This window comes from Cordyceps fumosorosea, assembly GCF_001636725.1.
Source record: "Cordyceps fumosorosea ARSEF 2679 chromosome Unknown scaffold_8, whole genome shotgun sequence".
Lineage (NCBI taxonomy): Eukaryota > Fungi > Ascomycota > Sordariomycetes > Hypocreales > Cordycipitaceae > Cordyceps > Cordyceps fumosorosea.
Genome location: NW_017387308.1, coordinates 787,238 through 800,923, shown reverse-complemented (window position 1 = coordinate 800,923; position 13,686 = coordinate 787,238). Strand labels below are relative to the sequence as shown.

At 52.7% G+C, this 13,686-nt stretch overlaps 9 protein-coding genes across 9 annotated transcripts; 5 read left to right on the top strand and 4 right to left on the bottom strand.

The window, feature by feature from the left end:
• Nucleotides 1-116: 116 nt before the first annotated feature.
• Nucleotides 117-2,828, bottom strand: ISF_04087 (Rho-GTPase-activating protein 8; the record flags this gene model as incomplete). The annotated part of the gene is made up of 4 exons (XM_018847693.1): nt 117-979; nt 1,033-2,476; nt 2,546-2,727; nt 2,783-2,828. The coding sequence occupies 4 exons, from the start codon at nt 2,826-2,828 to the stop codon at nt 117-119; spliced, it is 2,535 nt and encodes an 844-aa protein (XP_018705273.1).
• Nucleotides 2,829-4,013: 1,185 nt separating this feature from the next.
• On the top strand, nt 4,014-5,559 carry ISF_04086 (dipeptidase; the record flags this gene model as incomplete). Its single annotated transcript, XM_018847692.1, has 4 exons — nt 4,014-4,278; nt 4,338-4,550; nt 4,607-4,979; nt 5,031-5,559. The coding sequence occupies 4 exons, from the start codon at nt 4,014-4,016 to the stop codon at nt 5,557-5,559; spliced, it is 1,380 nt and encodes a 459-aa protein (XP_018705272.1).
• Nucleotides 5,560-5,822: 263 nt separating this feature from the next.
• On the bottom strand, nt 5,823-6,519 carry ISF_04085 (30S ribosomal protein S13; the record flags this gene model as incomplete). Its single annotated transcript, XM_018847691.1, has 4 exons — nt 5,823-6,134; nt 6,189-6,233; nt 6,295-6,380; nt 6,429-6,519. 4 exons carry the CDS (start codon nt 6,517-6,519, stop codon nt 5,823-5,825), a joined length of 534 nt encoding a protein of 177 aa, XP_018705271.1.
• A 133-nt stretch (nt 6,520-6,652) lies between these two features.
• Nucleotides 6,653-7,660, top strand: ISF_04084 (cyclophilin B; the record flags this gene model as incomplete). Its single annotated transcript, XM_018847690.1, has 4 exons — nt 6,653-6,980; nt 7,046-7,172; nt 7,233-7,384; nt 7,491-7,660. 4 exons carry the CDS (start codon nt 6,653-6,655, stop codon nt 7,658-7,660), a joined length of 777 nt encoding a protein of 258 aa, XP_018705270.1.
• A 236-nt stretch (nt 7,661-7,896) lies between these two features.
• On the top strand, nt 7,897-8,452 carry ISF_04083 (putative protein family UPF0434/Trm112; the record flags this gene model as incomplete). The annotated part of the gene is made up of 2 exons (XM_018847689.1): nt 7,897-8,082; nt 8,255-8,452. The coding sequence occupies 2 exons, from the start codon at nt 7,897-7,899 to the stop codon at nt 8,450-8,452; spliced, it is 384 nt and encodes a 127-aa protein (XP_018705269.1).
• A 377-nt stretch (nt 8,453-8,829) lies between these two features.
• Nucleotides 8,830-9,793, bottom strand: ISF_04082 (BIG1, ER integral membrane cell wall biogenesis; the record flags this gene model as incomplete). Its single annotated transcript, XM_018847688.1, has 4 exons — nt 8,830-8,966; nt 9,023-9,229; nt 9,279-9,640; nt 9,699-9,793. 4 exons carry the CDS (start codon nt 9,791-9,793, stop codon nt 8,830-8,832), a joined length of 801 nt encoding a protein of 266 aa, XP_018705268.1.
• A 271-nt stretch (nt 9,794-10,064) lies between these two features.
• ISF_04081 (protein required for cell viability Rrp17) lies at nt 10,065-10,804 on the top strand (the record flags this gene model as incomplete). The annotated part of the gene is made up of 2 exons (XM_018847687.1): nt 10,065-10,277; nt 10,355-10,804. The coding sequence occupies 2 exons, from the start codon at nt 10,065-10,067 to the stop codon at nt 10,802-10,804; spliced, it is 663 nt and encodes a 220-aa protein (XP_018705267.1).
• Nucleotides 10,805-11,021: 217 nt separating this feature from the next.
• ISF_04080 (hypothetical protein) lies at nt 11,022-11,698 on the bottom strand (the record flags this gene model as incomplete). Its single annotated transcript, XM_018847686.1, has 3 exons — nt 11,022-11,184; nt 11,268-11,572; nt 11,681-11,698. The coding sequence occupies 3 exons, from the start codon at nt 11,696-11,698 to the stop codon at nt 11,022-11,024; spliced, it is 486 nt and encodes a 161-aa protein (XP_018705266.1).
• A 384-nt stretch (nt 11,699-12,082) lies between these two features.
• ISF_04079 (hypothetical protein) lies at nt 12,083-13,393 on the top strand (the record flags this gene model as incomplete). Its single annotated transcript, XM_018847685.1, has 2 exons — nt 12,083-12,302; nt 12,354-13,393. The coding sequence occupies 2 exons, from the start codon at nt 12,083-12,085 to the stop codon at nt 13,391-13,393; spliced, it is 1,260 nt and encodes a 419-aa protein (XP_018705265.1).
• Between the last annotated feature and the right edge of the window lie 293 nt (nt 13,394-13,686).

The following is a 13,686-nucleotide window of genomic DNA, read 5'->3' as shown; positions in this document are numbered from 1 at the left end:
TGTCCCAGAGCTGGCCCTCGCGCTAGAGGACAACACTCGTAAAGGACAACAAATGAGCGGGCACAAAAAACAAAAGAAAACAGCGCGGCTCACGACCACGGCAAAGGGGGTCCATCCTAGTCGTCCATGGGCTTGTCCTCGAGCGTGACGCCGCGCGTAGTCTCCTCGGCCGGGGGCGAGTTAGGCACCCGACGACCTCCGACGAACCTCGCTGGGGTGCCGCCACCCTTGGCGGACAGGCTATCGGTGCGCTCACGGGTGGCCTCGTTGGTGATCCCAAGGCCGCTGCCATTGAGGGTCTCAGGTGGCGTCATGGATCCGTCGGCAGGAACTTCCAGGCTTTGACGGTTTGTGGCTGAGGCCAAGCCGCTGCCGAGGCTGCTCCGTTGCCGCTCGCCGGTGGTCGGGCTGGTCTGGATAGGGAAGCGCGTTTCAGGCCCACCACTGCTGCGATCGCGGCGGTGGCCGCGGTGCGCACCTGGGGCCGGGCTGGTCGCGCGACCACGGCTGGCCGTGGCCTTTTCCAGCAACGCCCGGTTTCGCTCCTCGACCAAGTTCTTGCGATTGCTCTCGTCCGTACTCACGGCGCGGGGCCGGTTATTACTGACGGAGGACGAGTGGCTAAGTGTCGACATGCGCTTGAGTTCGCTGAAGATGGCATCCTTGTGGGCAAACAAATCACGGACCAATCTGGTGGCATGTTTCTCCTCCATGGTGAGCGAGGTCTCCGCACGTGGACGGAGGATGCAGCGCGACAGGGTAGTAGCGAGTGAGGTGATGTAGGCCTCATCTGCGGACGTCAAGTCAATCAGTCGAGTGAAGTGGTTCATGCAGGCATCGAGCGTTGCAATGTTGGACAGTCTGAGCTGTGAAAGTGTTTGTTGCAGAACAGCAATGCGGGATGCCTCAGCGCCTTCAGTGGCCGGCGTGGTGTAGATGGTGCGCACAATTTCGTAAACATGGGTAGATACAAGAGAGTCTAGATGTATCAGTACAGAACTTACATCGCGAAGTGGGTAATCAAACACGTACCAGGGAGTTCGAGAAGGTAGAGTTTGAGCAAACTGGCCACCGTGGGGATGTCAAAGTCGCTAAAAAGCTCCTGGGAGACTGCGCCGTCATTATTCAGCTTTGCTCGAAGTCGGTGCGTCTGCGCTAGGGGAACATCCACGAGCCAAACACCTCTTCTCGCTTCATCGCCCTCAAGATCAGGATAGTGGTGGTCAAGATATGTTAGGATCGCTGTGACGATGACGGGAACGCGTTTCTTGTCGGCGCGGGCGCGGGCCTCTAGGTCCACGCCAAAGATCTGGTCATCAACCTTGTTGTAGTAGTTCTCGTAGACTGCTACGCGAGGCACAAAGCCACCTGTGCGATAGGTCTCGAGGAGGTATCGTAGATCTCCCAGAGGCTGGACGGTCTCTTGGAACAGCATCATCTTGTCGACCGTGGACTGGAGGCTGGGAATAACGTTGCTAATGGTGCCAGAGAAGTCAAGAATGACAGTCTTGATAGCCTTGAGGCGATCGAGCTCACACTGCTCAAGAAACTTGAGGTGGAGGAAGATGGATTGCTCCAGGTCACATCTCAACTGATCAAGCTTCTTGACAGCGGATTTGTATTTTTCGTCTGATTCTTTCGCTTCCCTTTGTAGTCGCTGCGCAGGTGTCTCGTTTGGATGAGCGTTGTTGAGCACGTTCCAGTTGGCAAGGTATTCGCTAACAGTTCCTACAACAGGGGAGTCACTTGACTCAGAGATAGGTATCGAGAAGGTGCGGTTGAGCGTTTGCTTCTTCTCCGGGACGCCAGCCAAGCGGAATGCCTTTGGACGCCATTGATAAAACATTTTCGAGCTGTTGGCAAAGGTGCTACCGACATTTCCGATCAGGCGAAGCAAGCCGTTGGAGATGAGGTCTTGGCCAATGCGCTCAGCATAGCTGATGCTGCTAGTGGCCATGCTGCGTTGAAGATATTCAACAATATCAGAGCCAGCTGAGGTGTTGAGATACGTGCCAAGAATTGGTACTTTTGTCTCTCCCATCTTAATATTAGAGAGCATATGAGAGAGAATCTTCTTGAGCTGATCGGGCTGATAGATCTCGTCGCCAATCTCGTAAACCTCATCATCGTCACGGCTTTCCTCCTCTTTATGCGGCTGAACTTTGATTTCCGGGATCTGGGTTCCGTTCTTAGGGCTCAACTCAGGTTCCTGGAAAGCGAGTTTGTTCTCCTCCTCGAGATCTTCGACAAGGCGGCATTTGTTGAAGTAGTTGGAGCGCAACTTCTTGACCGTCTCGGCCTGTCGGTCGTGCGCTTTCGTGCGCGCTTGTAGATCGTCCTGCGAATCCTGAATGCGGGCTTCGTGCGCGTCGCACCAACGAGCGAAGGGGTTAACAACGAGGTCGCGGATGTTTTGCGCAATACGTTGGTGGCTTTTGGCAGCGTCCTGCATCTCGGTTCGCATGCCATCATAGGCCTGGGGGGGAGTAGCATATTAGTATCACAAAGACGGCAAATCTCTTTAACTCAATTGCGCAAGGCATACCTTGCGGACAGTGGCGCCGTCATCTCGAGAGAAGCCACCCGAAACCTTGTCAACGGCGGGGGCAATGTCTCCAAGACGCTGGCCGTAAACGTCTTCGGCTTCGGCTCGCAGTCTCGCGAGGGTCAATATTTGTCGGTTTTCCATGACACCTTGTTGCAGCTTGCCAAACAGCACACCCAGTCCTGAACAGCTAGTTAGCAAGAACAGGGGTTGAAGCGAAGAATCGAGTCAGCGTACCCCCCGCATAGTCGTTGGACCAGAAGGAGTCCGCGAACCCCGGCATCTTGAACAACTTTGGCACAAGAAACAAAGGTAGTTCAGGTATATTATGCGATGAGAAGAGACTGTTGTTTTGCGCAGAGCTAGGCAGTTGGTGGGCAACGACGATCGTGTGTTGCTTGCTGTGGAAATCGGGGGAGGTGACGTCGCAACGGTCCGCTGGTTTTCAAGGAGTACAAATCACGAGTAGTGGAGAGAAGCCGGCGACTACAGCTGTCGGGGGAGGATGCTGGTAAATAATGATCACACGGCGTGGTTCAAGGAGGGGAACAAAGAAGAAGGTCGGGCACAATACCCAACACGCAGATAGAAGACGGACGGATGTAGGACGGATAATTTGGGGAGCTTGGGGGAAGCCTCAAGGCTCAAGGCCAAGGCGGCTAGGCGTTGTGGCTGGTGCGTTGCATACTGGAAGCCCTTTTTTTTTTTTAGCTCTTCCAGCCCATTACGCCTGCGCCTCAGAGGCTGCTGGCCGACCCAGGCACAGTGCCTGCAGGCTAACGGCTCTGTAGATCCCCCCAGCTGAGGCAGCGATTCGTATTCATGCCAGCCCATCAACCAAGGTTTTAGACAGGGGCAAAAGGGGGCATGAAAGTTTTACACTTTCTGCCATACCATTTTGGTACTAGGTATTCCGCAGGATTGCATTATGCCAGCAGAGACATCCATAGCTATCTTTTATCTTGCAGGCTGCCAAAAGCAGTGACACACTGCGGGGATTCCCTGATAGCTTCCGCCTGTGGCTGGAGCGGTCTCTCCAGGGGACCGAGGTGCCTGCACAATAAACTGCCTGGACAGTCAAATTCAGCACGCGATGGAAGGAAGGTACAGATTTATGTAGTACCTAACTGGAGCCTCGCCGGTTGCCGTATCCGTAGGTAGGTAGTTACCTTAGTATGCTATATGTGGCTTCGCTCTTCTATCCTGTCAACTGTTTCAAGCACCTGCAGCAGCACCCGCCACTCGGCTGTGGCGTGATCGCGGCGCCTTCTTGACAGACATGCGCATCTTCACCATGCCGGGTAAACATCACCTGCCATCCCCTCTTCGCCATCCCCTCATCATATCAAGCCCTCAGGATACATGCTGCAGCGGCTGCCAGAAATTGAGGTAGCCTCGCACTGGTTGTGCCTGTGTGTCTGTTCTCCCCCTACTTGTTTGATCGCTGCCGCTACCATCTACCCCAAACATGTCGCTTCTACCAATCAACATCAGCGGTAAACTGAACGATGAAAGGCCCGGGTTTTCCAGGCCTCAGAAGGCCTCGCTGGTTAAAACGCTAATCGTTCTTGCTGTGACGGCGGCCGTTATTGCCAATACGCTTTGGAAGATTCCTAATATCGCCCACAGCCTTCGTGCTACCTGTCATGGAGCCCCCGCAGCCCATATTTGCAGCCGCTTCAACACCCTGGATGACAGAGCACGCTGCATTCTGTCCAGCACGCCGCTCATAGGTAACGTTGACTTTCTACTATCCAGAGGGCAACAGACGCATGCTAACCTTCATATTGAGACGGTCACGTTGACTTCCCTGTTCAGCTTCGAGCCCGATACGGCAACCATATCGAGGCCCTTGCGTTCCGAGAGGCGTTCGAAAACGGCACATTGCCGGGGCATGTAGACCTGCACCGTCTGCGGCAAGGTCTCTCAGGCGGTGCATTTTGGAGTGTCTATGCACCATGTCCCGAAGATGGCAGCGACTTCTCGGATCAAAACTACGCTGCCAGTACGCAAGATGTCTCCCTCTGAGGAATTTGCATTTAGAAGCTGACCAGTTAAAAGGCGTTCAGTTCACCCTCAATCAGATTGATGTCACGAACAGGCTGCAGAAGCTTTATCCCAAAGATTTCTCCCAAGCGGTTGACAGCAGGACGGCCTTGGCGGCCTTTCAGCAGGGCAAGCTTATTTCACCGCTTGGTGTCGAAGGGCTGCACCAGATCGGAAACAAAGTGGCCAATCTTAGGCTGTTCCATGACCTCGGTGCTCGCTATGCTACCCTCACGCACAACTGTCACAACAAGTTTGCTGATGCTGCGCTTTTGGAACGGCCGATGCGAAAGGCAGAGCCAAAATGGCATGGCCTCAGCCCAACTGGACGAATTCTAGTTCACGAGATGAACAGAATGGGAATGATCGTCGATCTCGCGCATGTGAGGTAAGCATTTTGTCTCGTTCTCGTCTGCGTGTCGTGACTGACCATGTCAAGCGACGATACAATGCGCGATGTGTTGGGTGGTAACGAGGGTTGGGAAGGTTCCAAGGCGCCAGTGATTCATTCGCACAGCTCCGCGTACAGCATATGCCCGCATCCACGAAACGTGAATGATGAGATTCTGCAGCTCGTCAAGAGACGCAACTCGTTGGTTATGGTCAATATTGCGCCCGAGTTCATATCCTGCGTTGACAATGGGAACGAGAGCGGCCTTCCAGATACGGTTCCGGAAGAAGCGACACTAAAGCAAGTGGCGCGCCACATCTTGCATATTGGCAACCTCATTGGCTTTGATCATGTCGGTGTTGGAACAGACTTTGACGGCATTGGGTCAACACCAGATGGTTTCGCCGATGTGAGCAAGTATCCCGACCTCATTGCCGAGCTGCTCAAAAATGGAGTCGACGATTCAGATGCAGCAAAGATTGTTGGTGGCAACCTATTGCGGGTGTGGGCTGATGTTGACGCTGTCGCGGCGGAGCTTCAGGCGGCTGGTGCGCCGGCCATGGAGGACGACTTTTGAGCTGCGCTGTAGAGAATCCATCGATGATACGCACGGAAGCGGAATTGAAAGGGTTTCTGACTTGTTCTATTTTGGCCCTTTGTGAGGACGGTAGTGCATCGTAAAATGCATGATGATTGTTTGTACATGGTGTGTCCCATACTCGGTTGGTGTCAAAATCAACGCTCTCAAATGCGCATTTTCCAAAGAAATAAAAGTACAGTGATCCAACACGAGTATCGACGCCCTGTCTACACTGCTATGCCAGACACATAGGCCTGTCATCAGCCTTTTCTGTTGACGCGGTTGAGCTTGGTCGCCGTCGCAGTCTGATTTCTCGTTCGTTGACCGCGCACTGGCAGCCCCATGGCGTGTCGACGGCCCCTATATGCGCCCATATCTTTGAGCCGCTTAATGTTGTCCTGCAGAGTCTTCCTCGCGTCGCTCTCGATGGGCATCTGGCCCAGTTCGGCCGTTAGCGAGGTGACGGTTCGCGGGGCCAATGATCCCATCGTTGCTAGCTTGTGTATGGAGTATTTGGCCATGATGCGCTCCGAAAGTTGGGGGCCCAGGCCGTAGAAAGACTCGAGCGCTTTCTGAATCTTCGGTCAGCTGTCACGTTCCTCCTCGACATCGAATGAACCGCGTACCTTGACCAACTTGCTCTCTGCGAAGTTGACACCTAAAACGAAAACCTATCCGGATAAAGTAAGCATTTCTGTAAGCTTCCCATAGAAATTGAGCCTGTGTACATACCATGGCGGCTGTGGTGCGTTTTGATTCTGTAATGGGCTTTTCCTCTTGTCGCAAAGCTGTCGGTCGGTCGTTATCGCACGGGTAAACTGTGGGCAAAAATTATGCGTATGTATCTCCATCAGGGAGCAGCTTACTAAGAGCGTTTCGAGACAGGGACCCAGGGAGCGGCGGGCCTGAAACAGGTGCTGGAACAAGCTCCAGGCTGTGGAGGGGAAGACCTGACATAAGTGGCTTAGTGCGGATCGCGGCATCAGCACAATAAAGGTGTCCTCCCACCGAGAGCTTGCTCCCTTTCAACCTGCTCTTTTCTTTTTCTTTTCCATCGTACATTGTTGTCGACAAGAAAGAACCACCCATCATGTTCAACCTCCGCCGCTTCATGGCCTCGGCCATGCTGCTCCTCGCCGTCGGCCTAGTCTTCTTTTCGCAGACCGCCGCAGCGGCCAAGGGCCCCAAGATCACCCACAAGGTCTACTTTGACATTGCGCACGGCGATGAGAACCTCGGCCGCGTTACGTTCGGCCTCTATGGCAAGACGGTCCCCGAGACGGCCGAGAACTTCCGTGCCCTTGCCACCGGCGAGAAGGGCTTCGGATACGAGGGGTCGATTTTCCACCGCGTCATCAAGGACTTTATGATCCAGGGCGGCGACTTCACCAACGGCGACGGCACTGGTGGCAAGTCCAGTATGCAACTTTCAACCCCGGAATGGCAATTAATGCCTGAAAACCAATTGGCTAATACGGAACAGTCTACGGCAACAAGTTCAAGGACGAGAACTTCAAGCTCAAGCACACCAAGAAGGGTCTTCTGTCCATGGCCAATGCCGGACCTGACACCAACGGCTCCCAATTCTTCATCACCACCGTCATCACCTCGTAAGTAGTCATATGCACTGACAAAAACGAGGCGACCAAAATACTAAAAGATCGTGCTAGCTGGTTGGACGGCCGCCACGTCGTCTTCGGCGAGGTCCTCGAGGGCTACAATATTATCGACAAGATCCAGAACCTCAAGACCCTTCCCGGCGATAAGCCCGAGAAGACTGTCAAGATTACCAAGAGCGGCGAGCTGGAGGTCCCTGCCGAAGGTATTCATGTTGAGCTCTAAAATGCCAGCACCTTGCCCAGAACTTTGCTGGCCCTCTCTTCTTGTGTTTTCCGCAAGCTGATCGATGCTTGTCTTTTACAATTCAGAACAATCCGAAGCCGCTGAACTGCCCAAGTTGCAAGAGCCGGCTACACAATACGTGCGCTCGCCGTCCGCGCTGATGTTGCTCGTTCTCGTCGGCGTTGCCTTTGGCATCGTCGTGGTGCGCAGCGTTTCCAAGAAGAGAACTGTCGTGCATGAGAAATCTCTGGTCTAAAATGCTAGTTGAAAATAAAATCAGACATTTTTACTTTAATTCTGCTCTCATGCGTAAAGCGAATCATGATGCGTGGTGGACCTGTTGTATGAGGAATCGTCACGTGGAGATCTTGGCCAAAAGAGACCGCCCAGAGAAAAAGTTGTAAGCGGGCTGCTGTGGGTGTAGAGTAAATCGCCCATACCACCATCGCCTAACGCAGTTGTCGTCTTAGAAAAGACTCAGACACCATCACAATGAAAGTCCTCAGTCTTAATTTCGTCAACTGCGCTGCTAAAGCCTGTAAGGCCACCTCTGAATCTTTTCCCCTGCATCCCAAGGACGCCGAACTAGTCCAGGACGAGATCGAGCTGAACCCGGCCATGCTCATCAACGTCCTCCCCAGACTCGACTGGGCCGCCCTCAGAACAACTTCATCAGAGGTAAGAGCCCGCGACACTATAGCGCCTCGAATGCGAGGAGACTATAGCTTCGTCCTCCGAAGGGGGGACTATTAGCAATGGTTTCTCTCATCAATCATTTAGCACCGATTTTGCACCTCGCTTCTCATCAAATGCTTTTGCAGGTCGTTGGCTAACATGGAATTTTAATCAGCTTGGCTTTCCTGAGCTGCCGGAGCAACCCCCTACAGCTGAGGAGTTGCAGGCTGATGAGAAGACGTTGAAGGATCTGCATCATTTGCTGCTTGAGACGCAAATCTCAGAAGGCAAGCTTGTCTGCGGCAACTGCGGACATGAGTATGCCATCAAAGAGGGAATCGCCAACTTTCTCCTGCCCAGCCACCTAGTCTGAGTGGCAAAATGGGGGATCATGGTCGGTTGGGTCACATAATGAAGCTGTGGCGTGCGAGGGGTTGAAATGTTCTGCATGGCAAAGAGTCTCGGCACTCGGTGTACTGGCGTTGGGTTGTATTTACCAAAAAAGTGTGCGCGCTCTGGTATGGTGTCGCCGGCAGTGCATTTATATTAGCATCAAGCAAATGAACAAGGCTAGTTTTACAGCTCACCAAATGGACATCACTTGCAACAAATTACACACATTATCTCATCTATAAATATGCTAACATGAACTCGCAATCTGAAATTCCATTGCGAACTTTGTATTGTACAGGGCGCTTAATAAACCGGCGTGACTTGCCGCCTGAGCAGGTACGTGATAGCACGCTATTTCTACTGCTTCTTCTGTGCGGCTGGTCCCATCTCCTTCTCAAACGCGCCATACGAGACCTCAAGGCTGCCGAGTGCCTTAATTCCGACTCCTAGAATACTGGAAAGAACAATGGCTGTGATCAGACCCATAAAGACGCCTGTTGCCGCTGTTAGACGCTTGACTTTTGGGCTGATAGATCCGAGAGATACATACCTGGTGTGAAGAACTGGTACTTTTCAAACAGCGGTCTGTTATCCTTTTCCTCGGGATTCTTGATGTCCTGCGTAGCTCTTCGAAGGTCCTGGTGAACGGCCTCGTCAAATTGCGCCTCGTAGGCGGGCTCTGGTCGAGTGGCGTAGAAGAGGACCGTGAAGCTTTCGTGTCCGTTTTCTTTGCCGATGCGTTCGCCAAGGGCACGGTCTGAAGATTTGTTAGCTGGGATCGGATGAATGTCAATCATCATTCGCACCGTTGATGAGAAGAGCATCTTGCCTGTCCTCTTGCGGCAGCTGGCTTAATGAGACTTGCTCGACGATGGCCGCTTTCCCGCTCTGCGAGCAGGCAGTCTTAACAAAGTTTACAAGGTTTCCAGCATTGATATCCCCAACAACTTCGGAGACGATGTATTTTCCTTGGATACGGTCGTCCAGGGTGACCGCGCGATGGAGTGACGGCATGTCCGAGCCTTCGTTCCGCTGGAGATCAGAAGACATCATCCCGGGCTGCGTCGCGAAAACATAGTGGCTAGTTGGGCAACTTGAGAGAATTTCCTTTGTGTTTTGCAAAACGTCGGCGCTCATCTGGAGCTGTTTCGAATCCGTCGAAGGGAAGCTAAGGTTGGTGGACTCGTTAGAGCCGCGTCAACGAGGGGAGACAATGCAGTACGTACGATGCGGTAGAGTAGAGGATCCAGGGCGTGGCATCTGAGAAGGCCACAGCTACTCCGGAGAGCGCGAGGGACCCGATAAATGCCTGCAGATGCATTGCGGGTAAGTATTGTTGAAGTTGCTGTATTTGAAGCTCCGTCGCTCAACGGCTCATCCAGCTCGATGAGGTATGGCCAAGCTGCCAAGCTGATTAGGTAATCCCTGTCTCTGGCAAAGCCGACTTGTTAGCGCCTGGTGGTCCTGGCCTTGGCGGACTTGCAGTACACTGGTGCAGTAGTGACAGAGAACAGCCAAAAATAATTTTCGGATAAGGCCCGTCGCACGACTGCCAAATTTACAGGCTCAACACTGCCAGCTAGCCGAGCATCATGTTCGCCAAACCGCGAGTAAAAAAAAGCATTCTCCCTCCTCTTAGCAAGAAGCGGAAGAATACTTCCGAAGTGGGAGAGGTTACCTTTGACAATGATGCTCGTCAAGAATACCTGACCGGCTTCCACAAGCGCAAGCAGCAGCGCATAAAAAATGCACAGGAAGCGGCAGCAAAGCGAGCTCGACAAGAGAAATTGGACACGCGGAAGCAGGTATGCATTGAACATCTTCGAAAGGGTTTTATTCAGCCTTTTAGTCCTTATCAAAAACTTACAACGCGCTTCTCCAGGTGCGAGATGAACGACGCCAGGAAATGGAAGACCACGTCCGCCGCGTCAACGATATGTTGAAGGCCTCCAACGCTGCGACTGCTGAAGACGAAAGCCATGCCGAGAACGAGCAAGGTGAAGAGTGGGATGGGTTTCCCGACAAGCCTGAACTAGATATTGTCGACCACGAGGAGGAATATATAGACGAAGACCGTTATACAACCGTGACGGTAGAGACTGTATCAGTATCTCGTGACGGCCTGTCGAAACCTGAACTGCCCACAGAAGAGGACGATAGCGAGGAAAAGGTCGAAGGGGAAGCTGAAGGGCAAGACGATAAGGAAGACAAGAAGCAGAACCAAAGGACGCCCAGATCCAAGAAGAAGCAATTTCGATACGAATCAAAGTCAGAAAGAGATTGGGAGAACCGGAAACAAAGAGCTAGAAACAAATCCAAACGAAGGGTATAACTTGGATATGATTGAATTGGATTGATGCTATATACCCGAAGAAAGAGCAGGCTAAATTACTACGAGACATGTAAGCTCTGTCGCTATGCATTCTCTCGAATTCGCAATAATTTACTTCTCAACGCAAATTCCACGTCATGGGCTTTGTTTCACCCGAGCGCCGCCCAAAAACGCATGTACAAGGAACCACCACTTGGCACCAAACCAGCTATGTAGATTAGATGTTGCCAATCTCGACCTGGAGCTCCTCCAGCTCCTTCTGGAGGCTAGTGTGCTTCTTGGCCATCTCCTCGTACTTTTGCTCCCACTGGTCACGCTCGTTCTCGAGGGCCTGCACCTTGCGCTCAAAGTGGCCGGCCTTGACGTCGGTCTGGCGGAGCCTAGATACCATCAATGTCAGTCGAGGCAAATTGTAAAGGGGGAGGGGGTTAGAGCCATCCTAGTGTAGTGGTACTCAACATACTTTTCGTTGGCGTCCCGCAGCGTCTTGTCGGCGCTCTCGGCCTCCTCCTCGAGGAGCTGCAGTCGTCTCTGCAAGGTCTCATTTTGGGTTCCGTGTTGTTGGCCTTCGTCAGCGGCCTTCTTGAAGTCCTTGATGGCAGTCTCCAGCTTCTCGACCTCAGTCTCAAGAAGGTTATTCTTGTGCTGCAGCGAGGTGATCTCCTGCTCCTTGGAGAGATTCTCTTGCTCCAGCGTCTTGACCTTTCCCTGGAGCTCTTCGACCTTTCCAACGGCCTCGTCGGCCTCCAGGCGAAGCTGGTTCATTTTCTATGCAAAGAGAAAGCTTTCGTCAGCCCACTGACCGCCGCAGTCCCCCCCCCACCCTAGCGGCATCGACATCGACCATATCGGCATGGCAGGTTTGGCCAAACTTACCTCCTTGATGCGATCCATTGTATTTTGTTGATTATTCGTCGAGCGGTTGAGATGAAGCTTTCTAGCAAATTATTATGACCGTGACTGATTTGATCGCGTTGTTTGAACAGGCGGAGTTGGAAGTAGGGAAAAGGGGTGGGGTAGGGATTCTTGCCCCTCCAAGATGCTTGTGCACGAGCAACAGCTCCCTGTGCTAGCCGGGCGGCCTGTGGCTGCTGCGGACACGCGCCACTGCCCCTGTTGCCCGGCCAACAGCGCATTGATCATCCATGTCAACACCTCTGACTGGAACAGTCTATCGTTAATTTAGACCCCCCTATTGTTCACTTATTACCTTATTCTTTTTGCACGGCTCACGACAATCGCGGTTAGAATTGAAGGCTATCTTTACTTTCGAACACGATGCTCGCGGCACATCGGGATCAAGAAAATCTGGTGCATGCGCACCAGGCCTCTGCAAAACAACAGCCCAAGACGCCAGGACCGAGATACCCGAAGACTCCCCTGGGTCGGTTTGCGAAAAATGACGAGAATGCACCAACGGCATTTGGAGGCAAAAACAACCTCGCTGGAACTATCAAGAGGCCAACCGCCCAGAAGCAAGCTTTGGCGACTCCCTTGGGTAGGCTTCCTCATCCTCGTACAACATGATCAATACTAATTGCGAATCCAGGCACTCAGTCTAGAGCTCCTCTTGGGAACAAAACAACCAACGCAAAAGCGCGGCCAAATCAGTCAGCGAACGGGAAAGTGAAGCCGAACGAGGCTTCGCAGCTTAGGCCTGGTACTCAGCGACCTAAAATACGACAGCCAGAAGCGGCGGCTTCAAAGCTTGAGGTGCAGTCTGATAAACAGACCACCAACAAAGATGAAGAGCCTGAATACGCCCCTCTAGCCCCTACACCCTTGCCATATCAGTCAGACGTACTCCCCGAAGGAGGGTTGACCTTTCGGGGCCTGAAGAAGGAGTACTTGTTGAAGGGCTATTACGAGAATTTTTATAATCCCATTGATGCCAATGGCATCTCACGTCTTGACAAGGCTTTCGACGATGAAATGAAATCGGCACTGGATAAAGCGGTGGAGCAGCATGACCGAGAATTCGAGGCTCTTGACTGGGGTGTACATGAAGCTGAGGAACGCAAGGCGGACGCGGAGCTGAGAAACCCCAGCTCTAAAGTTGGCACTCAAAGGACGAAGGTGTCGGCCTCGAGTGATCGAGCGCCACACACTTTGAGCTCTCGCAGAGCAGCCTCAGCCTTGGCGATTCGCTCGGACAACAGAAGTACAAGCGCTTTGTCATCACGGGTGACACCATCAGCGCGACCTGCAGCCCAGCCTAGGATGATCAAATCATCAGCCATAGAGCCGCCAGGTACAACCACTGGAGAAGCAGCCTCGCGTACCACAATTGGATACAGCAAGGGCAGAACTGCATCATCCATAATGCGTCCCCACCATCAAACGAGCAAGAGCCTCACTAGGCCTCCAGCTCGTCAGACCTCTGATAATAGCTGGGATCTCACCCTCACACCTGCTCGCGCCCGCCTTGGATTCCGCGAACAAAGCCCACTGAAGAGCACTGAGCGTCCCCAGTTCACGTCAATATTTTATGACGATGAAGATGAAGATGATTCAGAGCCCGTAACTCTCGGCGGTCCAGCGATGGACTCGGATGATGACGAGGAGTTTGAGTTGAAGCTGGATATCTAACTGAGCTGTAGGCGTTTCATTTGTAAAGGTCAAGCCAGGATAGAATGGATAGTCTTTCAGACAACACCTGCCGTCCTACTCACGTTTCAGAGAGGACTAATGATGGGCACGTGTGTCTCGGGCTGATGTAATAATGTTGTACTACGAACATAAATTAATAATGATCTTTTGCGCGGACACAACGTGAGTCCTTGTGAATCTGGCTCCTGCATAAACTTTCTATAGAGCTTAAGCGCGGGACCGGGGGATTTATTTTCCGTGTCCCACTATGATGCGTGGTGCGGTGTGGAGTC